This window comes from Neoarius graeffei, chromosome 27, assembly GCF_027579695.1.
Source record: "Neoarius graeffei isolate fNeoGra1 chromosome 27, fNeoGra1.pri, whole genome shotgun sequence".
Lineage (NCBI taxonomy): Eukaryota > Metazoa > Chordata > Actinopteri > Siluriformes > Ariidae > Neoarius > Neoarius graeffei.
Window position 1 is genome coordinate 50,914,250 of NC_083595.1, and position 25,432 is coordinate 50,939,681.

The following is a 25,432-nucleotide window of genomic DNA, read 5'->3' on the forward strand; positions in this document are numbered from 1 at the left end:
TAAAAGCACAGCGCTTTTACAGCAAATCCAACACCTGCCCAGGTGTTGCCCAGGTGGTCTTGACTACAACACTACAGACACCCTACATACTACTTTTTGTGTATGAATAGTATGAAAGCATGAGTACTCGAACGCAGCCTTTGTGTTGTGCTGTTATAGGAAAAAAAAATCAACAACGTGGTGACGCAATGAAGGAGTTCATCACAGATCATTTTCTTATAATCTGCAAATCCTAACATGTTTTATTCCAGTTATACCACAGCAACCTGTCAAGCATTAACATTTTATTTAATCAAAAAAACAAAAACAAATGATGTGCTATATTTTTAGTGTTACTTAGGAACTGTAAATTGTAAACTCCTTTGTCCTGTCAGAAGTTTACAAACCACTGAAACTGGAGACTCCTTACAGTTCGGTAAACATCGCCTTATCAGCATGCATCCGTTCATGTGGCGCATTTACCGTACAAATCCATACAAACGTATTAGAACGAACGCGTTAATATAAACATGTTGTTCATGTTTCAGTCAGGATGAACATCTGAGCCGTGCTGTTCTAGAGAAACACTGCACAGCTCCTGACCAATCAGATTCAAGAATTCAACAGCGCTGTGGTATAAAACGATACGATAATGTAGAGACACCGCGCTCTTTTCTCTGGCATCATTGGGGCAGTAATTGTATTATTTCCCCAACGTTTATACGAGTGTTACTGCCACGCAAAATGGTAATAAACGGGCTCGAGGCTCAGGAGCTTTTAACTGGCCGTCAGCGTGGTGGGAGTAATTTACTGAACCGCACAAAACAGCAGCAGTGAAAAAAATTGACTCGGTATGCTTTTCCATTTTCCCAAAGTGTTATTCATTACAAGATCATAAAATATTCATTACCGTTCCTGAACAAATTCATGACAGGTTCCAGGTTCTCATAGACATTCTGCAGTTTGTCTCTTTAAACGACTCATGACCCGCGGGGTAATCCACGCTGAAAAATCTTTCAAGAAAAGCACAGATGCTGGATCTGATTGTAAATAATCTCACTCAGGACAATAAATCACATTTAAGTGGATTTATTTTATAGGAGATGCATCAGGGTTGAGCTTATCCAAAAGCATCAGATCACAGATATTATCATTTAATAGTAACGCAAACATCGTACTGGACACTCAAACACAGCACCGTACTGGACACTCAAACAGCATTGTACTGAACACTCAAACACCGCGCCGTACTGGACACTCAAACACAGCGCCGTACTGGACACTCAAACAGCATTGTACTGAACACTCAAACACAGCGCCGTACTGGACACTCAAACACCGCGCCGTACTGGACACTCAAACAGCATTGTACTGAACACTCAAACACAGCGCCGTACTGGACACTCAAACACCGCGCCGTACTGGACACTCAAACAGCATTGTACTGAACACTCAAACACAGCGCCGTACTGGACACTCAAACACAGCGCCGTACTGGACACTCAAACACCGCGCCGTACTGGACACTCAAACACCGCGCCGTACTGGACACTCAAACACAGCGCCGTACTGGACACTCAAACACAGCGCCGTACTGGACACTCAAACAGCATTGTACTGAACACTCAAACACAGCGCCGTACTGGACACTCAAACAGCATTGTACTGAACACTCAAACACAGCGCCGTACTGGACACTCAAACACAGCGCCGTACTGGACACTCAAACACAGCGCCGTACTGGACACTCAAACACAGCGCCGTACTGGACACTCAAACACAGCACCGTACTGGACACTCAAACAGCATTGTACTGAACACTCAAACACAGCGCCGTACTGGACACTCAAACACAGCGCCGTACTGGACACTCAAACACAGCGCCGTACTGGACACTCAAACACAGCGCCGTACTGGACACTCAAACACAGCGCCGTACTGAACACTCAAACACCGCGCCGTACTGGACACTCAAACACAGCGCCGTACTGGACACTCAAACACAGCGCCGTACTGGACACTCAAACACAGCGCCGTACTGGACACTCAAACACCGCGCCGTACTGGACACTCAAACACAGCGCCGTACTGGACACTCAAACACCGCGCCGTACTGGACACTCAAACACAGCGCCGTACTGGACACTCAAACAGCATTGTACTGAACACTCAAACACAGCGCCGTACTGGACACTCAAACACAGCGCCGTACTGGACACTCAAACACAGCGCCGTACTGGACACTCAAACACAGCGCCGTACTGGACACTCAAACACAGCACCGTACTGGACACTCAAACACCGCGCCGTACTGGACACTCAAACACAGCGCCGTACTGGACACTCAAACACAGCGCTGTACTGGACACTCAAACACCGCGCCGTACTGGACACTCAAACACAGCGCCATACTGGACACTCAAACAGCATTGTACTGAACACTCAAACACAGCGCCGTACTGGACACTCAAACACAGCGCCGTACTGGACACTCAAACACAGCGCCGTACTGGACACTCAAACACCGCACCATACTGAACACTCAAACACGCCACCGTACTGAACACTGAAACACAGCATTGTACTGAACACTCAAACACCGCACCATACTGAACAAGCACCGCACCATACTGAAGACTGAAACACTGCACCGTACTGAAGACTGAAACACAGCATTGCACTGAACACTCAAATACAGCACCGTACTGAACACTCAAACATGGCACCGTACTGAACACTCAAGCATCACACCGTACTGGACACTCAAACACAGCGCCGTACTGGACACTCAAACACAGCGCCGTACTGGACACTGAAACACAGCGCCATACTGAACACTCAAACACAGCACCGTACTGCACACTCAAACACAGCGCCGTACTGGACACTCAAACACAGCACCGTACTGGACACTCAAACAGCATTGTACTGAACACTCAAACACAGCGCCGTACTGGACACTCAAACACAGCGCCGTACTGGACACTCAAACAGCATTGTACTGAACACTCAAACGCAGCGCCGTACTGGACACTCAAACAGCATTGTACTGAACACTCAAACACAGCGCCGTACTGGACACTCAAACACAGCGCCGTACTGGACACTCAAACACCGCACCATACTGAACACTCAAACACGGCACCGTACTGAACACTGAAACACAGCATTGTACTGAACACTCAAACACCGCACCATACTGAACAAACACCGCACCATACTGAAGACTGAAACACTGCACCGTACTGAAGACTGAAACACAGCATTGCACTGAACACTCAAATACAGCACCGTACTGAACACTCAAACATGGCACCGTACTGAACACTCAAGCATCACACCGTACTGGACACTCAAACACAGCGCCGTACTGGACACTCAAACACAGCGCTGTACTGGACACTGAAACACAGCGCCATACTGAACACTCAAACACAGCACCGTACTGCACACTCAAACACAGCGCCGTACTGGACACTCAAACACAGCACCGTACTGGACACTCAAACAGCATTGTACTGAACACTCAAACACAGCGCTGTACTGGACACTGAAACACAGCGCCATACTGGACACTCAAACACAGCACCATACTGCACACTCAAACACAGCACCGTACTGCACACTCAAACACAGCGCCGTACTGGACACTCAAACAGCATTGTACTGGACACTCAAACACAGCGCTGTACTGGACACTGAAACACAGCGCCGTACTGGACACTCAAACACAGCGCTGTACTGGACACTCAAACACAGCGCCGTACTGCACACTCAAACACAGCACCGTACTGCACACTCAAACACAGCACCGTACTGGACACTCAAACACAGCACCGTACTGGACACTCAAACAGCATTGTACTGGACACTCAAACACAGCGCTGTACTGGACACTGAAACACAGCGCCATACTGGACACTCAAACACAGCACCATACTGCACACTCAAACACAGCGCCGTACTGGACACTCAAACACAGCACCGTACTGGACACTCAAACACAGCGCCGTACTGGACACTCAAACACCGCACCGTACTGGACACTCAAACACAGCGCCGTACTGGACACTCAAACACCGCACCGTACTGAACACTGAAACACAGCATTGTACTGAACACTCAAAAACCGCACCATACTGAACAAGCACCGCACCGTACTGGACACTCAAACACAGCGCCGTACTGAAGACTGAAACACCGCACCGTACTGAAGACTGAAACACAGCATTGTACTGAACACTCAAATACAGCACCGTACTGAACAAGCACCGCACCGTACTGGACACTCAAACACAGCGCCGTACTGAAGACTGAAACACTGCACCGTACTGAAGACTGAAACACAGCATTGTACTGAACACTCAAATACAGCACCGTACTGAACACTCAAACATGGCACCGTACTGAACACTCAAGCATCACACCTTACAGAACACTCAAACACCTCACCGTACTGAACACTCAAACATCACACTGTACTGAACACTCAAACATCACACTGTACTGAACACTCAAACATCGCACTATACTGAACACTCAAACACTGCATCGTATTAAACACATCTTATCTCTCTACCTTGTAAAGTGATCTGATTTGGGGAAATTATACTCAGTGAAAAGTGTTTTTGGTATATTTAAGGGTTCTTAGCTTCCTAAAATGGTTCTACTCTGAAAGCACTCTGCTGGAGGAATCTAGGAGAAGCTCCAAGGAAGTGGTTCCCAGTTTAGGGGTCATGACCCCATGTTGGGTTTCTTGAGTCACAAAAATGGGTTCTCCTCTTTTTTTTTTGTCTTATGCAACTACCTGAGATATGATAGCAACCATCTAGCAAAACCCTGGAATATCATAGCAACCACTGATCAGCATCCTATCAACCACTTAGCAACACTCTAGCAACCACCTGGAATACCATAGCAACCCCCTACCAGCACCCTGTCAACCACCTAGCAACCACCTGGAATACCATAGTAATCACCTACCAGCACCCTAACAACTTCCTGAAATATCATAGCAACCACCTAAAAAACATTAGCAAGACCTTGAATTCCATGGCAACCATCTCACAACACAATAGTAAATCACATGGAATACCATAACAACCGCTGAGCAAAACCCTGGAATAGTATAGTTACCACCGACCAGCATAGCAACCACATAGTAACACCATAGCAACAATCTGGAATACTGTAGCAACCATGTATGAACAATCCAGCAGCTGCGTGGGTAACATCGCAGCGCTACACCATGATGCATTCCACAAGCTGTACTGAACCAAGGGAACGTTGTTCCTGGCTTTGTACCTGCTGTCTTGCGGATGTGCAACACGTAGCCGATGATGTCCTGTGTGTTCTGGGCTGGTTCGTTCCACGACACCTGTATGGATGTTGGCGAGAGGGCGTCAGCACGCACTCCAGTCGGGATGCCCGGTAACCCATCGGCCCACAGGACTGTGAGACGGGCACTGGCCTGAGACGAGCCGGCACTGTTCTCCGCGATACACTGATATATCGCTTCATCATCCTGGCTGATGCTGGAGATGGTCAGCGTGCTGTAGTGACAATAAGAAAAGAAAAAAAGAAAGGAGAATAAAAGGAGAGGTGATTGAGGTGCTGTATTCAGTTAATTTTTTACAGCTAATAGAAATATAGACATCTCTCCATATTGGATCTGCCTCAGGCTGTCTGGATGATGGATATGATGCTTGATGTGTTCACACGGCTCAGATCGACACGATCAATTCTGACACCAGCAGTGCGGAGATAATGTCTCTGCCTCCGATTAAATTCAGGGAGCGAGTGAACAGGACAGTGCGCGTGCATGTGTGTGTGTAGAGAGAGGGAACTATTCATTAATGCATTCAGGAATAAATCCAGAAGACAGGGATTGTATAGATTTTCAATGGAGATGCAGCAAATCAGGCAAAAATGTGCAGAAATCTCAGAACGAGTTTAAAAAAAAAAAAAAGCTAACGGTTATAACCAACAGAGTTTCCCTGTTTCACTATAACCTGCTCCTCCACAAACACAACATCCTTCAAACCACAAGAAAATCATTTTCATGACAATATTCAGACGACAAAAATATTTGTATTTATGTGATTTGTCGTTCAGTTTTGTTTTACACATTAGGTCTGAATTAACTTTGGTGCTTGGACCCCTAAATATACAGTAATAACTTGGATCATGTGACACTGTGATTTCCATTAGTGTAACAAAAATTGCAAAACAAAAACAACAACAAAAATAATAATAACAGATACCTTAGGTACATTTCCTAGATATCTTTGGAATTAATATTAAAGGGTTTAAATTTCTAACTGGAAGGAAACAATTCTGCTGAGTCATCTTAAGCTAATTACGAGTTTGTTTATTAGCGAAGCTCCAGACTTAAGAGAATATGGTAAATCAATCGATCTGCTTTTTGTGACTGGATGACATTCGTCCGTATGTACTGTATACCAACACAGAAAACCTGATCATAAGTTCAAGGCAACGCATCTCAAACACTTGACCATCAGACACCGAAATTTGTATCTTTATTTCCATAAGATAGATGGGTTTTTATCCAGTGCTTATTTTTAATTTGCTTTTTAAAAAATAATCTGGGATTATTTACTGACACATTTTACAGAAAATATTCATGACAGTTTCATATAAAACGAGTTAAAACAGTTTTATTAGTCCACTCAGTGGTTGGACAGGTGACAGTTTGTGTCGTGTAAAGGTGATAGACGGATGTAATCGCAGGAAGAGTTTTATTGAAAATGCACTTGCAAACAGATCCAAAACGGAGATAAAGGCAGAGTGGAAAACCAAGCAGTGGTGGAGTGAGGCACAGACAGGATATCAGAGGGAATACAATACTCACAGTCCAAAAACACAAACAGGGTCAAAACCAGAAAAGTGATACCGAATACAAGGCTTTCAAAGTCTGTGTGTTACTCAGAGTCCTTATATAAATATCTGCGCAGTGATTGCACTCTAATCAGGAACAGTTACAGGGTAATTCAGCGGCCCCCAACCCCCGGGCCACGGACCGGTACCGATCCGTGGTTCATTTGGTACCGGGCCACACAGAAAGAATAAACAACCTGCACTATTTCCGTTTCATTCATTATCTGAGTCTGAACGATGTTTGATTTTGAAAAATGACCGGATTCTCTCCGTTACATCCGTCTATAACTCACGCTTGACCACAGCATGTGAGCGGAGTGGAGCGGCGAGAATTTCGGTCCTCGCTCACGGAGGTGGTCGCTCCGCTCGCTCCCCGCTCAATGTCGCACCATGCCGCTTCGCCTGTTACCGCTCAGCGCTCCACCAAGATTGCATCCCGCTCCACTCCACGCTAGCTCAAAAAATATGTGCACGCATGCGCGTAGCGGACGCGGAGCACTTCCCGTATCTCTGCCCTCTGTCCCCCGCACTTTTTACAGCCATTACAACCACTTAATTAATTTTTAACATGTGGAAACGCGTTTTTCCGAGCCGCCTCTAAATGCATCATGAGCAGGCGGAGCGCAGGTGGCAAACAAACACCGCTGTCGTTCATTCTGAGCCACGTTGGGCATGCTTCAGACTCGTGATGTGAGCGGTAACGGGGCGAAACTGGAGCGGGCCATTGCCTCGCTCCATCCTTCCCATCCTTGAAAAAAAAAATCCCGCTCCGCGCTCTTTTCAAAATTCGTCCGCTCCGCTCACATGCTCTGCTCTTGACGCATGTCAAGACGCTTATCTCAGCGACCAAGAATGTTGGAGAGAGGACATTACTCATGTTATGTTGCTGACGCGATGTTACAAGGATGCTGCTAATAAAGTTGCATACGAGTACACAGTGGATTCACGTTTATTACTATATTTAGAAAATACCACAGTTTATCCACCACACCTTAAAGGCTGGTCCGTGAAAATATTGTCTGACATCAAACCGGTCCGTGCCGCAAAAAAGGTTGGGGACCGCTGGGGTAATTAGTCCCAATGGCACGGTGAACGCGTGGATGTGAGAGATGTATCCAGACAACTGTTTGACGTATCGAATGTGATAATAGTGGATGGTAACTCTACAGTAGTGATATAAAGTGAAAGCGCTGGTTCACTGCTGTCCACCAGGCACCCAGCAGAGTCACACTATAATAAATGTCGTGGTGTTGTTTCTGGTGCATGGCATACAGTGTCAACAAAAGGAATAAATATGTATCATAACTGCGATGTGTCTCTCATTATTAGTTTCACAATAACGTCACAAGACAATGCAGTGATTTATTGAGGTGAAAAACACGACACGACACAATTCGATGGTTCATTCATGGTGCTGTAATATTATTATTCTATTCAGGGGGATTTTGTGTCCTTGCAGATATCAGGAGCGCCACTTTTAGGCACTAAATAAATAAATAAATATTCTATCCATATTCACTGGATATGCGCAATCGCACGTTCTGATTGGCTACTCTACTACTAGGCTATCGGCTCATATGCCGTGAGTAGAGAAAAACAAAATGGCGGCACATGTTGCTGAACCAACCGAGGACGAAATAAAAACTCTACTCAAAAACAAAACCCAAAAAAATACAAAAAAAAAAGTTTGTAGAAAGTTTCTATTTATCAAACTTGCAATAAATAAAAATGCTCCGTTTCTCAAAATCCAGTGAATGTGGATAGAATAAAACAGTTATTCCGCTCAATCTCGTCGTAGATGGATTATAGCCAACTCGGTGCTACACGCTTCATCAGCTGTCAGCTCATGTACGACTCGGTTTCAAGGGATAACTGTTAAATATAATATTATAATGTATTATACATCCTTTGTAAATTATATGGCACAAATGACACGTGTCAAAACATCAATTTCTTTCTCTCAGTTTCTACACTGTGCGTATGAAAAAGTGCGCTTAATCCTCACTGAAACCACGATGACGTCATTTTAAAATCTGAAAGGTCACAGTGCTATCCCAAATTATTGGCCTCTGAATTCCCAGTATCCAGGTTCTTTGCTATTTTTATTTGTCACGTATGTTCGATTCATCTGTCAGTTCAGATTCGTGTTTGACCTGGTTAGGTCTCTTTCTCCGTTTATTTTTCCGCAACTCATTTTATTTCTCAGTAATGTCACGAATCATGTAAAGAGTATGTAAGTAAATATATGATTAAAACTATTATTAATTCACATTGCTAATTTCAGATATCGAACTCCTTTAAAAGAACTAATCAGACGTTCCAGACTCACGAGCTGAAGTTTATTTATTAATTAATTTATTTATTATCTTACAAAATAAGGTTTCACATGGAAACTTGAACATTTCTTTCATTTGTTCCTCTGGAGTCAAAAACCTCCAAAAACCCTAACCACCCTGAGGGACCCTTTGTGTGTGTGTGTGTGTGTGTGTGTGTGTGTGTGTGTGTGTGTGTAAAAGAGGGTATAATTCTAATATCAAGTCTTTTTATTGTCATATATTTAAATTAAGGAGCAAAACACGACTACAAAGATTTATTCATTTTTTTAAAAAGTACGGAGTGGCTCACAGTCGTCTCTGTTTTACCCTCCGTCTCTTATTCCCCTGTGTATTCATATGTAATAGACTGTATTCACACGAATATGAATATATGAATATATAATCGTTTTTCTCTGCTAATCCCGAGGCGATAAAAAAAAATATTCAACAGTTAAACAAGCAGAAAAGCAAAATATGCAAATGAAAGCATTATTGGTTTCTTATAGCTTCCTCTCTGTATAGCTTTTCTTTCCAGAAATAAAAGAGTGTAAATATTCAAGAAGGTCTGACAAAGTCGAGGAGTAAATGAAGCAATTTTGAGTGTTATTTTGTCGTAATAAAATGAAATACAAAAGTTCAAACTCTGGCATTTTAGAAGTTGCATTTTTTAATGCATTTAATCAACACAATCAATTGGATTTAAGAATTCAACAATGCTAAGCAATAAAAATACATACAGTAGATTACATTCTCATTATTTTCTCATAATATTATTAAACCCGGGCGGCACGGTGGTGTAGCGGTTAGCACTGTCGCCTCACAGCAAGAAGGTCCGGGTTCGAGCCCCGTGGCCGGCGAGGGCCTTTCTGTGCGGAGTGTGCATGTTCTCCCCGTGTCCGCGTGGGTTTCCTCCGGGTGCTCTGGTTTCCCCCACAGTCCAAAGACATGCAGGTTAGGTTAACTGGTGACTCTAAATTGAGCGTAGGTGTGAATGCGAGTGTGAATGGTTGTCTGTGTCTATGTGTCAGCCCTGTGATGACCTGGCGTCTTGTCCAGGTTGTACCCCGCCTTTCGCCCGTAGTCAGCTGGGATAGGCTCCAGCTTGCCTGCGACCCTGTAGAACAGGATAAAGCGGCTACAGATAATGAGATGAGATGAGATTATTAAACCCAAGGCACGGAAAAGAATAATTAACAGTTATTCCCCGAAATCGAGTCATACATGAGCTGATAGCCGACGAGACGCGTAGCACTGAGTTGTCTATAAGCAAGCTTGTAGTACTTGAGTCTGACTCGTGCCGTAATTTTAAGGACTCGTGATTTGACTTGGACTTGAGCACTGATGACTCGGACTCGTGCAGTAACTGCATTCAGACTCGTAAATTGGAGATGAGGACTTGGATTTTTTCTTTATTTTTTGTAACATGCCATAATAATTTGGCATAAAAGATATTTATATCTACATTCATTTTTGTACTAATTTCGTGCAAGAGTGTCACACCTGCGCACCTTGGCGTGTGCATCAGGTAGACTCTCCGGCGCGTTCTGGACAGCGCACGCTACAAGCAGACTCTCGTGCGCACCGTAAACGACTTGCACCTGCACAGGATTAAAGTGCAATCAGGGTGCCGATATAAAACCTGTGAAAACACACTTACTTTGTGAAGTATTGAGTTGCATTGCTGACACATTACTGAGTCTTATTTCCTTGTTTGGTTTACTGATCCCCGATTTCCTGCATCTCATCTTTGATTCTGCCGAGTCTGATAGCCTGTTTGTGTCTCGCTCGGCCTATCGCCCGTTTCATTGTTTTACGATTTTGCCTGCCGTTCTGGATTGTTTACCGTCTTCACTTGTATTAATAAACACACCTTCTGCACTTGACTCGGACTTGAACACTGCGGACTCGAGACTGGACTCGGACTTGAGGTTTAGTGACTCGACTACAACACTGGCTATAAGCCACGTACAACAAGATTGAGTGGAATAACTGTTTTATTCTATCCACATTCACTGGATTTTGAGAAAAACAGAACATTTTTATTTTTTGCAAATTCAACCAATAAAAACTTTATACAAAACGTCCGACAAAATAATTTCCGCTTAGAATGTAAACAAACCGGAGCAATTTGTGAAAAATGTGATAATAACTCTTGGAAAAAAAAAGATAGAGTCTTACTTTTATCAAATACTCATTCCATATTTTGTTGCGTTTTTGTTTTGTATTTTTTGGGTTTTGTTTTCGAGTAGAGTTTTTATTTCGTCCTCAGTTGGTTCAGCAACACGCTCCACCATTTTGTTTTTCTCTACTCATGGTATATGAGCTGATATCCTAGTAGTGGAGTAGCTAATCAGAGTACGTGATTGCTCATATCCAGCGAATGTGGATAGAATCATGGCTGTTTCACAGGGTGATTTATTTTAAAACGAGGTGGCATGGTTTACAGATTTCTAATAAAAACGACCATGCCGCTGGTGTCACCGGACCCCAAACCCCACCACACGCCTGACGGTAACTCACACAACACACAGGAACCCTGATTAGAAAATGTCCCGCTTGTATCCTGCGATCTTTTGAAAGCATCTTATCTCCCATGTGTGGTGTAAAATAAAACCATTACAAGCCCAATACACAGACAGCGATGTCTTATTTCAGCAATAATTTAATACAGTATCTCAAAAATGCCCAGACATGAGACGTGTGTGAACAAATTTAATTCTCACGCTGGTCTCAGGATCTGATCGAGAAAAGCCTCAGTCTCAGCAGAACAAACAGCCATAACAGCCATAACCCAAATAAAACACTCATGCCAGACATCAGCAATGAGACCATTTGAACAGAATTTTCCTCACCTGTTGTTGTTCCTGAGCTTGACGTGGCCACCAGGTTCCAGGATCTGGCCGTTTTTCAGCCATGTGAGCTGAGGCGTAGGCTCGCCCTGCGCCAGGCACGTGAAGATGGCGGTGGTGCCGACCGGCCGTGCGATGGACTGAGGAGGCTGAACAAACTCCGCTGGAGCTGCACAGGGAGACACACACTCAGCAAAAACACTATAATGAACACATAACTGTGTTATTATTATTATTATTATTTCACCAGCGCAGTGTTAGAGCAGAATATACAGTTCTGTACAAAAGTGTTAGGCACATGGAAAGAAACGCTAGAGACCAAAAATGGCTTAAAAATAGCGTAATGAAATGTTTCAACATTAAAAAAATACTATAAAACAGTAATCAGTAAGCCATAATAAATGAAAAAGTCAGTATTTGGTGTGAGACGACCCTTTGCCTTAGTCTCAGGTCCAGTGAGGTCAGTTTTATGCGGAAATGAGCTGTAGGTTTTCCTGAGCATCTTACAGAACCAGACACAGTTCTTCTGGACACTTTGACGGTCACACTCACTTCTTCATTTTACCAGGGATCCCAGCAGTAATTGAAAAAAATAGAGGAATGTAAGAAACTATCAGCAGGGGTCAAGGGCGCTGCAAGCCCCCTGAAGCTGTTGAGATTTTAACATTTAAAGATGCTATAGAACACATTTTTTACATAGATTTAACACAGAAAAGCAACAGAATGTAACAATAATGTGTATCTATTTGATGCCATATTTTGTAATCAATGACATAAGTGGCAAAAAAAATTATTTATAAAAATTAGATGAAAATGTAGCTTTGAAGAATATACTTCTTCTAACCCGGACACTGTTCCGCTATCTCTTTTATGGACGATATATTTTTTTTCCACGACATATTCAGGGCTGTGAAATTGTAAATAAGAAATCCGAGGAAAAGGGGGGGGGGGGGGGGGGGTGTCTGGGGCCCTGCGGGCCCCAGACACCAAGCCATTTTAGGTGTTATATGGTGTATTCTGAGCATTTCCTGCAAGTAAAAAAATTGATCTCAACAAGTAAATATTTGACTAGTCTTGGTCTTCATTTTGCCATATAAAATACCCATCAACAGGTTTCTCTTTTAAAATGAAAGATCCATGTAAAATACCTTGAAATATCTAATAAGTGCCTATGTATTTTATCTCTTAATCAAAATAAAAGTTAAAAAAAAAAGTGTAAATAACAATTTAAAGAAATGTTAATAAAAGAAAACTTTGATAGGCCTTTCAAAATGACTTTGTGAAAAATCATGCTCAATATTTAAGTGAGATACCTGTTGTCTTCCAAATTACACTTAATTCTTGTATTATGTCCTGGCTTTTTCCGAGAATCTGTCACAATGTCTCTTGTCTACAGAGCAAAAGTTTAAAAAAACTAATGTTTCTTATCTAATATATTATTTACATCTTTTCTTTTACTTCTGGCTCCTTCTGTTCCTCTTTGCATCACTCCCAGCTATTTCTTTCAATTCATTTTTCAGTAAGGCTATTAGTTATTAGTTCTATAGTATTTGCATTCCTCTATTAAAGCTATTTACAAAATGTTCATAGTCTGTCAAACAGCATCTAATGAAAGTCTTTTAATTTTCTTTTCTTTAACACCATCTCTTTCAGTTTTGCAAACTTGTTCTTTTTCATCTTTTCCTTCAGTCTGTCTGTGTGTTCTTTTCTAGCCCTCTTTGCATCTCTCTCAAACACCTCCTTAGCTTTCCTTTTTGATGGCATCTTAACTATGTCTGATCTTGCACCCTGTAAGTACAAAATTCACGTACGCGGTGCCAGGTCACGCAATAGCTATTTTTAGCTCTGTCATGCACTCCTGAGCAGTGTTGCCAGATACTGCTGACGTTTTCCAGCCCAAAATATGTTCAAAACCCACCAAAATGCACTTGAAACCGCCCAATCTGGCAACACTGCTCCTGAGTCGCAGTCAAGACATGTTCCACGCTCAGCTGGCATAAAACTCCGCGAGTCCGGCGACTAGACCCCCCCCAATGATTTTTAATGCAAAAATAGACGTTTTGTGAAGATGATATTTTTCGCGACAGAATCCGCGGAAATTTCACAGCCCTGTATATTGAATTAAGTTCAACGCATTAGAAACAAAAGCACGAACGGAGTTAAAACACGTTTTCTAGCAAATGGGCGCAGCCATATTGTTTTCTGTTTCTATCGCATACAGTCTCGCGGTATTTACATCAATTTAACTTCCGAGTGTTCCCGAATGTCAACGAGAACAAACGAAGCTGACAAAAACATCGCTAAACAAGCAAACCAAATCAGAACGTATTCTGCTGGTCATTTTACTTAAACATATTTTTAACGGATATACAAGAGATTTAAAAAAAACACCATCACTTTGGCTAGAAAAATAGCAGAATTCCGCTAAATAGCGGACGTCTGGGATCCCTGTTTTACACCAAAACCCAGCAGCCTTCATTATGTTTTCTTTTTTAATCTGAAAAGTGCTCTCTTATGGAATATTCGATCCATATTCACTGGATATGAGCAATCATGCGCCTTTAACTGGCTACTCCACTACTAGGCTATCAGTTCATATACTGTGAGTAGAGAAAAACAAAATGGCGGAGCGTGTTGCTGAACCAACCGAGGACGAAATAAAAACTCTACTCGAAAACAAAACCCAAAAAAATATTAAAAAAGCGCAACAAAATATGGAATGAGTATTTGATAAAAGTAAAAGCATATCTTTTTTTCAAGAATTACTATTATCACATTTTTCACAAATTGCTCCTGTCATTTCGCCGGTTTGTTTACATTCTAAGCGGAAATGATTTTGTCGGACGTTTTGTATAAAGTTTTTATTGGTTGAATTTGCAAAAAAGAAAAATGCTCCATTTCTCAAAATGTAGATAGAATAAAACAGTTAACTATTCCACTCAATCTTGCCATACATGGATTATAGCTATCAGCTCATGCACGACTCGATTTCGTGGAATAACTTAATTATGCTGCTCAGATACAAACTTCTTTTTTCTGTAACATTTAATTTTGTGCTGAAAAAAATGAACGTTTGGAACTCTAAAGTGTTTTTCTGATGTTTTGACTCAATAATGTAGAAGTCATAAAAAAATAGGGGGCCTAAGACTTTCGCACAGTACTGTAGATCACAACAGTGATACTCGTTTCGAGATTATATTATTGTTATTATTCTGTCTTTGCATATTTTATGAAGACACAGCATTATGGTCAGAGTTACTAACGACCTTTTCATTAGTGCTGACTCTGACCACTTAAAAAGCTTTATTTCGCTGGATCTCAGCTCTGTGTTTGATGCTGTTCATCACCTGGCGCTGCTGAAACAGCGAGAACACATCGCTGGTGTCACTGACCTTGTATTGACCTGCCTGAGGAACCGGGGGCTGTTTTTCACAGTTAACCGCAAACAGTCAGCTCCAGTTAACGTAACCCAAGGTGTTCCTCAAGGCTCCAGCATCGACATGCTGCCTCCATGATATATTATCATTCAACATGGCATCAACTAACACATACAGCACCCAGCCCTCCACAATAAATGGCACCTCCTGTAAAGATTCAGTAAAAAGGGCTCGAAAAAAATCCACATTTTGCTGAAGTTGCTTCATCTCGTGCTGAAAGAATGAGAAAATTCCAACCTTTAATTTAAATAAATCCATTCAGAAAAAAACAAAAACAAATCCCTCATCAAGAAATATATTTTCAACAAACACACGTGTCAATATTATTGGTACCCCTGGAAATGATAGTGAACACAATGTACCTGAAGCATGTTTCCCATGTTTGAGTTGCTTGGAGTGTGTAGGAACTTTCAAGCTGTAATCCATGACTTCCTGATTAACTGGGGATGAAATATGAGGTGATGCAGAGGCCAAATTCTCTCAACATCAACATGGGAAAGATAAGAGATACACAAACCAAATGAGGGAGAAGAAGTGTGTTGACCTTCATAAGTCAGGGGATGGTTATAAAAAATATCTACTTGCCTGAAAATGTCCGTTTCTACTGTTAGAGCAATAATAATTAGTTTTTTTTAAAAAAAATAAATAAATAAGTGCTCTGAGAGCACAATATCCCCCGCTGGCAACTTGGCCATAACTCTGGTAAAATGCGACTAAATTGAACGAAATTACAATATGCATATTACCGACATATAACAAAGAATCCTGTCAAGTTTCGTGAAATTCCTCCAAAAATTGTGAGGGGAGCTGATTTCAGAAGAAATTCCTCCAAAAATTGTGAGGGGAGCTGATTTCAGAAGGTGAGTGCACTTCCATGGGACAGACGGATGGATGGAAATCCGTCATTTCCAAGGGTACCAACAATTCAGGCCTTTAAGCCAGTGGGGGCTAAAAAGTGGACACCAACTGGAACTGGAACAAACTTGCCTGGAGGAGGGTAAGAGGCAAAAAAAAAAATCCCCGAAGGATCACTGTTGGTGAATGACAACAGTAAAAAAAGTAAAATCTTGGTGATTCCAAGGCCCAATCCCAATTCTAATTTCTACCCCTCCCCCTCCCCCTTCCCCTTGGCCCTTCCCCTTGAAACTGAGCTACAAGGGATAGGGCTTGAAATTCAACCCTTACGTATTGGGATAGCCCTTCAACGATCGCATACGTCATCGCGTACCTCCATCAGCGTTTACGTTAGCAAAACGCGACCAAATGCGTCATTGGCTGCGACCAGCCGCTACAGTCAGAGCCAGAGGCAGAACCAGAAATCTCTGCTGGCAGGGTGTGATTTGTTAACTAACACCACTGAATGGGATATCTTTGGCGCTTCGTGCACCACATCCGACAGAATGAGGTGTCAGAACACTCATGTAAACAATAAAAGCGAGAATAACAGAACAAAACGTACGCAGTAAAGCAACCGAAAACAATACTCACTCCCAAAGCTTTTTAGCAGCAGCTTGGATTTCAGAAATCGCTGCTCATTCTCAGCTCGAAAGCGAATCAAGCGGCGTGTTTCCTCTGGATAACAACTTAAAACATGTAAATAATGGAGAAAATACATTTATGACAATCTTTCGCCGCGGGAACCGCCATCTTTCTGAAATCCGCATGAAATCTCGCTGAAATCCGCATGGCATTGTGGGAAATCACTCAAACCCCTTCGTTCGGAGTCAGCTCCAGGAAAATCTCCGTTTGGAGGGGTACAGAAGCCCTACCCCTTCCCCTACCCCTCCGCGTTAACTGGGATTGGGATACCCCTACCCCTTCACGTGAACGCGCAAAATGGAGGGGAAGGGCCAAGGGGTTGGTCCAAGGGGTGAAATGGGATTCAGCCCAAGTCTCCAAACCCACCATCAGACTCCACCTCCATATCAACAGATTATTTGGAAGGTTCCAGAAAAAACTTTGTCAGTTATCAGCTGAAGTTTGTGAAACGCTACAACTTTGACTGGAACTGTGTTCTCTGGTCTGATGGAACAAAAATGGAGCTTTTTTTTTTTTTCAAATAACACTCACAGTGGGTTTGGTGTAAAAAGAAGGACAGCTGTAATGAAAAGAACCCGATCCCAACTGTAAAATATGGTGGAGGTTCTGTGATGTTTTGATTTTGGTTTTCCTCGAAAGGCCCTGAAACCTTGTTAGGGTCCATGGCATCATGGACTCCATGAAACATCAGGACATTTTAAATCCGAATCTGGCTCCTCCACCAGGAAACTAAATTCTTGGTCATCATTGGATCTTCCAGCAGGACAATGATCCAATGTCCAAATCAACATAAAAACGGTTCTCTGAGCACAGAATCAAGCTTCTGCCCTGGACATCTCAGTCCCCTGAGCTGAACCCCAGTGAAAACCTGCACTGTAAAAAAAGAATAGTTGAGAATACTTGAAATTTCAAGGCAACAGTCTGCATTAAGAATTTTATGTTTTGCCAACGATGTGCCCATGATAATCCAAACTATGATAAAACTGTTATCTTTATTAAGAATTCTTAATTAAGTCAATTTTCAATTCCTCATTCTGCCAACATAGATTTCTCTTTTTGCTGAACAGTGGCATTCACAGTAGTGCAAAAAGGCAATTGAGGTTATCAGACTTTTTGGGGGGGCTTTTTTCACCTTTATTTGGATAAGACAGTGTAGAGACAGGAAATGAGTGGGAGAGAGGGACGGGGAGGGATCGGGAAATGACCTCGGGTCAGAATCGAACCCAGGTCCCCGGATTTATGGTATGGCACCTTATCCACCTGAGCCACGATGCCATACCCACGACATGGGTTTTAAAAACTTTATTTCAATATTGAAGTTTTGTAACTGTGTAGAACAATGAAAAAAGGCATGTATAGTTTAATGATAAATTGTGATAACCTTGGGGGCGTCGTGGATAAGGCGCCATACCATAAATCCGGGGACCCGGGTTCGGTTCCGACCTGAGGTCATTTCCCGATCCCTCCCCGTCTCTCTCTCTCTCCTGCTCATTTCCTGTCTCTACGCTGTCCTATCCAAATAGAGGTGAAAAAAGCCCCAAAAAAATCTAAAAAAAAAAAAATTGTGATAACCTCAATTGCCTTTTTGTACTACTGTGAATGCCACTGTTCAGCAAAAAGAGAAATCTATGTTGGCAGAATGAGGAATTGAAAATTGACTTAATTAAGAATTCTTAATAAAGATAACAGTTTTATCATAGTTTGGATTATCATGGGCACATCATTGGCAAAACATAAAATTCTTAATGCAGACTGTTGCCTTGAAATTTCAAGTATTCTCAACTATTTTTTTTACAGTGTGTGGGCTGAGCTGAAGAGGAGAGAGCATGAGAGAGGGTCGAGGACCATGGATGATGTGGAGAGATTGTGTAAAGAGGAATGGTCTCAGATGCCCTGCTCTGTATCTCCAACCTTATAAAATGTTATAGGACAGATTCAGTGCTGTTTTACTGCCAAAGGGAGGGTGTACAAAGTATTAAATGCATAGGGTGGCAATAATTGTGTCACATGTTTTTGTTGTTTGTCTCTGAATAAGTGTACTTCTATTAAAGGTTGGATTTTTCTCATTTTTTCAGTGTGATGCCATGTACACACGTAGCCGGGTATTTTTAAAACCGAACATCCCCCCCCCCCGTTTATAAAAATGTTTTATCCACACCACCTCGTCTTCGAAAAAAATCCCTTCCACACATAACCGAACATCTGCGTTTTCAATCACATTCATAAGCATTCCAAACCTGTAGATGGTTATTTCCCCAAATCCTACCCCCTAATCACATCGCCTGTGCTCTTGGAGCAGTAGTTGGGCTTCTAAAATTAAACATGTAAATAGCACCTGCACAATAATTAACGCTTTCAAGGCACTACTCCGATCCATTACTCTTTAGCTAGCCACACACTACGCCGATTTTCAGCGTACCGAGCCAACTGAAGTCGCGAGTCAGGCGTAAAGACTAGTTTTCGATGGTACCGACTCATCTCACAGCCGATTCGAAAAACTAATCGGGAGCCAGACTGATCGGCGAGAGTCGCTAGCAATAGCCAATCATATCTTTCGCATATAACACGTGACATCATTAAACACAATTTCTAGCGCGAGAAATACGTGTTGGTAGCACCTAATGCAGGTATATACTGTAATTCCATAGACTGAAGCTTTATCCATAGACACAGTGGGCTGCAAAGCCACTCTGCTCAAGTTGTGTGGCTGAATTCCAAATCGCTTTAACTCCCCTATATAAGTGCACTATTTAAGGTTGGAAATAATAGCTCATGCAGCCTAGATAGTGCGCTACATATTCCATGTTGTGTCATTTGTAATTCAGCCTGTAGCATCTTCAAGTGTTGGATTTAACAGTAACTATATCCAATAGCCAATCACAAAGCTATTAAGTTGTCACGTGTCGCTTCAATCGCGACTGCACTCGTCAACAGTCGGGGGATATGTGCGTGCCCTGTCGGGAGTCGGCTCTGAAATGGGTCGGTTCGGTACCGCGTGGATCGCCGTGGTGTGCGGCTAGCTTAAGTCCATGCTTAATCTGGCTTCTGCAGTAAACAAAGGTCGCACGTTTGACGTCAGGGCAGATTTGTTGTCATTTTTTTGGCGCAGATTGTGACGTTCTAAAACGCAAAACTCCGGTTATCTCTGTCTACACGAAAAGGCATACACGGAGTTTTCAAAAATCTTCACTTTGCCCGGAGTTTTTTTAAATATTCGTTTTTGATGTGTTTTCATGTGGATGACAGGCCAAAACGTAGAAAAATATCTTCGATTTAGCAGATACCCGGCTACGTGTGGACGGGGTCTGAGATGAAGCGACTTTACAACAGGTGGATTTTTTCTAACCCTTTTTAATCTTTACAAGGGGTGCTAATAGTTACGGAGGGCACTGTATATACAGATGATACTGAAATATACATGTATGTTCACACCAACAGTGTCTGAACCACTAACGAGATCAATAACCACAGTATGGAATGTCAAATGCTCGATTCTGATTCAGGAAGTGTTGATTAATTTTCTCGAGCAGTAACGCAGATACAAATTACAGGTTATTTTTTTTTAATAATAATTATAAGCCGTTCATTCTAATAATGTGCCCCAGTTTCTATCATCACAGCTCATAATCAGCTATGATCACTAAGGTCAAGCGAGAGAAAAAAAAATAATGGAAATGTTAACAGGAACTAACTTGTTGAGTCGACGTTCCACAACATTTAATGGAATAATAAACATAAAAAGTATGTGTTTTTTTTTTTTTAATAAATACAAAACTGTTAATGTTTTTATATTCAAATACAATTGAGAAACAGTAATTTTGCTTTGTATTGCTTATTATTTATTATTAGCTCATCTGGCCAGCAGGTGATGAGTTTATACCATCATGTGTTGTCCGTTGTCTGTCCATTGGACGTCGTCCACATTTCACGGAAATCGCTTCTTCTCTCTCAATTCTTCATCGATTTTGATTCTTTTTGGCAGGAAGATCGGTCTGCCTGGGATGCATATAGCCTCCACCCAAATTTGCATAATTGTAATTAATAATGAAGATATGGAGTAATTAATCAATCCCTAATGAGCAGCTTCCACACAAATCGCTTCTTCTCCCTCAATTCTTCACCGATTTTGATTCTTTCTGGCATGAAGGTAGGGGTACCTAGGGTGCATATAACATCTACCCAGATTTGCTTCATTACAATTATTAATGACGTTATGGACTAATTAAGCCTTAATGCCTTAAGCAGTTCACCAAAAATCGCTTCTTCTCAGTGAATTCCTCGCCGTTTTGGATTATTTCTGGTAAATAGGTCGGTGTTCCTAGGGTGGATATCACTTCTATATATAGCTTGTATATACTGTATATAGCTTGCAACATTTATTGTGCAAGGTGGCTCACTTTAGATCGTTCCTTCTGGACTAGACGGGGCCGGAGTGAGCTACGCTCTCACTGACTGTCTCGTTTTATACGCTGTCGCATTTTGTTTCTTACTTCAAACATAAAATCTTAGATGCACAGAAATTTTATTCTAACGACAACAGCAGCAAGTAAATAATCCATATTTCTTCAAAGTCGCTCCAGATAAAGTGCACAGTTTTGATCTGCATATTGAAATGATAAAATCCACACTTTTATTTTCTATTTTAATTTAAAACAAGATCAACTGTGAGCTACTGCTCATTTAAGTATCCCCCCGCTCTCACTTATATCGGAACGCAAGCAATCGAAGGAATAGGACATTTATTATGAATGTTGACTTCAACAAATAATGAACCCTGAAACAAGTAAGTAAAGAGCAGTGTTCTCCCCAGGGATCTCAAATAGCTTCTTGGTAAACTGTCATTTTGAAACAGCATTTTGCTTCTTGAAATAGCGTCAAAATCCACCCTATATGTTTCATAAATACATTCAGTCGGTAAACAGGAAGTTGATGTGCGACAGACCTGAAAACGGTATACACGGTATAAAACCCCAAGCTGAAGCTCGGTACCAAATATCAAGCAGTTGTGATTTGTAGTTGCTGAGAAAAGTGTTCCGAAAATTTTGTAAATCCACCCTGTGTGTTTCGTAAATACATTGTCAGTAAACAGGAAGTCGATGTGCGACAGACCTGAAAACGGTAAACATGGTACAGAACCCCAAGCTGAAGTTTGGTACCAAGTGGCTATGATTTGTGGTTGCTGAGAAAAAGGGTGTTTTGGACGGACAGATGGACGGACAAACAAAGGTAAACCAGTACCCCCCCCCCCCCCCCCCCCCCCCCCCTTGGAGCAGGGGTATAAATAATAAAAAATAACCTCATAATTCGTGAACTATTTGCTGCAGGGGAATGAAAAGCAAAACCGTCATGCTAATAAGGAAAACATTAAATTTGGCTCAAATGCGCTGACAAAGACAGCTATATTTAAGAAACTAAAACAAAATTAGTTAATTTAGAAAAGGATTTTTCAGTATCGTGTGCTTTTCCCTGTTCAGGACCATAGCGTGAGGTCATAGCAGTAGCCAGTGGTACGGCTAAACTCAGTCTGCGACTCAGATTAACATTAGATCACCTTAGGCAGAACAGAAGGAAGTCAAGATTCCATACAAATCTATTTAAATTAAATCCTGATATTGGTTTTAGGTTCTCTGTGGCTTCACAAAAGAGCTTCAAGCTTCTTAGCGCTGCCTCTGGAGCACTATACAACTTCTCGGATATTGATTGGCGTCCTGTTTCATTACCTCGACCAGACACGCGTTAATCCAATACGCTATTACTCTTTAATTAGGTTGCATTTAGTTTGGGCGGAAATTTGCAATTGCCAGCTGATTAGCAGCTGCTTGTTCAGTATCGCAATTCCCCTTCTTGCAATTATATCTGCATTCTATCGTTTCCATCCAGACGTACAGAACACAACACATCACCGAGGATGCCTGGAGTGTGATCGGCTTCATCATTGGCACCATAAAAGTCACGGACACCATTACAGACCAATCAGCCCTGCTTTAGTGACTGTGGCTCTCTCAGAAAAAAAAAAAAAATAGATTATAGCCGTAATTACAGGGTTCTTATAAATGAGAGTGCAGAGAGCTTTGTTTCTTCTCTGCATGCCATCCGGAATAATTCTGATACTGTAAAATTACGTCCAGCTTCAAAGTGGTGCGTTTCCTTTAAGGCTATTGGTCTTGCTCAGCTACAACCGATTTTGAGAGAAGTGCAAAATATGCATTTGTTTGCCATGAGTCATATTTTAGTTCAGCTTTTCACTGACATTTTCTCCCTGATTTATTTAACAGATAAACTCCAAAATATAACTTCATCATAACAATCAAAACTATTTTCAGCTAGCAAGCTTAGCACACAGGTTCTACAGCTGATCATTTTCAGGTATCTTGGGTGTGATTGGTCCGTGAACTGAAATTTGTTCAAAGTACCAAGTTATTCAATCAGGATCAGCCTGACTTTCTTCTATGCTGGAGTTGCCAAGGGTAAGCGGCGCCGGGCAGGGGTGGGGTTATTGGTAGCACCCCAATATCGGAGTTCTCCCCAGTGAATGAGAGGGTTGTTTCCCTGCGCCTTCGGGTCGGGGAATGGTCTCTGACTGTCATTTGTGCTTATGCGCCAAATGGTAGTTCAGAGTACCCAGCCTTCTTGGAGTCCTTGAGTGGGGTGCTAGAGAGTGAACCACAAGGGGACTCCATTGTTTTACTGGGGGACTTCAACACTCATGTAGGCAATGACGGTGAGACCTGGAGGGGTGTGACTGGGAGGAATGGCCTGCCCGATCTGAACCCAAGCGGTGTTCTGTTGTTGGACTTCTGTGCCATGCACGGTTTGGCCATAATGAACACCATGTTCAAGTATAAGGGTGTCCATAAGTGCATGTGGCACGAGGACACCCTAGGCCAGGGGTGTCAAACCTGATCCATAAAGGGCCTTGTGGCTGCAGGTTTTCATTCCAGCCATGCAGCAGCACACCTGACTTGGCTCATTCAATCAACTGAACTGTCTTCACACAGTCAAATACTTGCAGCCACACCCACCCTTGATTAAAGGGTGGGTGTGTCAGTTGATTGAATAAGCCAAATCAGGGTGCTGCTGCATGGCTGGAATGAAAACCTGCAGCCACACGGCCCTTTATGGATCAGGTTTGACACCCCTGCCCTAGGCCATAGATCGATGATTGACTTTGTAGTTGTTCCATCTGATCTATGACTGTATGTCTTGGACACTCGGGTGAAGAGAGGAGCAGAACTGTCAACTGATCACTACCTGGTGGTGAGCTGGGTCAGATGGCAGGAGAGGAGGCCGGACAGACCTGGTAGGCTCAAACGTGTAGTGAGGGTATGCTGGGAACGTCTGGCGGAGGCTCCTGTCCATCGGATCTTCAACTGCCACCTCCGGCAAAGCTTCAACTGCATACCAGGGGAGGATGGGGACATTGACTCCGAGTGGACCATGTTTCGCACCTCCACTGCTGAGGCGGCCATTCAGAGCTGCGGCTGCAAGGTTGTTGGTGCCTGTCGTGGTGGTAATCCCCAAACCTGGTGTTGGACACTTGTGGTGAGGGGAGCCGTCAAGCTGAAGGAGTCCTATTGGGCTTGGTTAGCCTGTGGGTCTCCAGAGGCAGCTGACAGATACCAACGGGCCAAGTGGAACTCGGCTCTGGTGGTCACTGAAGCAAAAACTCAGGTGTGGGAGGAGTTCAGTGAGGCCATGGAAAGTGATTTTCGGTCGGCCTCAAAGAGATTCTGGCAAACCGTCCGGCAGCTCAGTAAGGGGAAACAGTGCTCTGTCCCTACTGTTTACAGTGAGGATGGAGTGCTGTTGACCTCAACTGGGGACATCGTCCGGCAGTGGAAGGAATACATCAAGGATCTCCTCAATCCCACCTTCATGTTGTCCAAGGAGGACGAAGAGTCTGAGGGTGCTTGGGATGACTCGCCCATCACAGGGGCTGAGGTTGCAGAGGTGGTTAAAAAGCTCCTTGGTGGCCGGGCTCCGGGGGCGGATGAGATTCGTCCTGAGTTCCTGAAGGCACTGGATGTTGTTGGGCTGTCTTGGCTGACATGCCTCTTCAACATTGCGTGGAGGTTGGGGACAGTGCCTCTGGATTGACAGATTGGAGTGGTGGTCCCCCTTTTTAAAAAGGGGGACCGGAGAGTGTGTTCCAACTATAGGGGGTTCACACTTCTCAGCCTCCCTGGGAAAGCCTATGCTGGGAAGCTAGAGAGGAGAGTCCAGTCGATAGTCGAACCTCAGACTCAGGAGGAACAATGCAGTTTTCGTCCTGGTTGTGGAACACTGGACCAGCTCTTTACCCTTGCAAGGGTACTGGAGGGTGCATGGGAGTTTGCCCAACCGGTCAACATGTGTTTTGTGGACCTGGAGAAGGCTTACGACCATGTCCCTCGTGGTGCTCTGTGGGGGGTGCTTA

General features: G+C 42.9%; 1 protein-coding gene across 1 annotated transcript in view; it reads right to left on the minus strand.

The window, feature by feature from the left end:
- The window catches only part of igdcc3 (immunoglobulin superfamily, DCC subclass, member 3), a 121,969-nt gene that overhangs the window by 16,538 nt on the left and 79,999 nt on the right, over positions 1-25,432 (minus strand). Inside the window, exons 7-8 of the mRNA XM_060911954.1 lie at positions 12,044-12,209; positions 5,284-5,531 (exon numbers count right to left, since the gene is read on the minus strand). Coding sequence (XP_060767937.1) covers positions 5,284-5,531; positions 12,044-12,209 — 414 coding nt within the window. The remainder of the gene's footprint in view (positions 1-5,283; positions 5,532-12,043; positions 12,210-25,432) is intronic.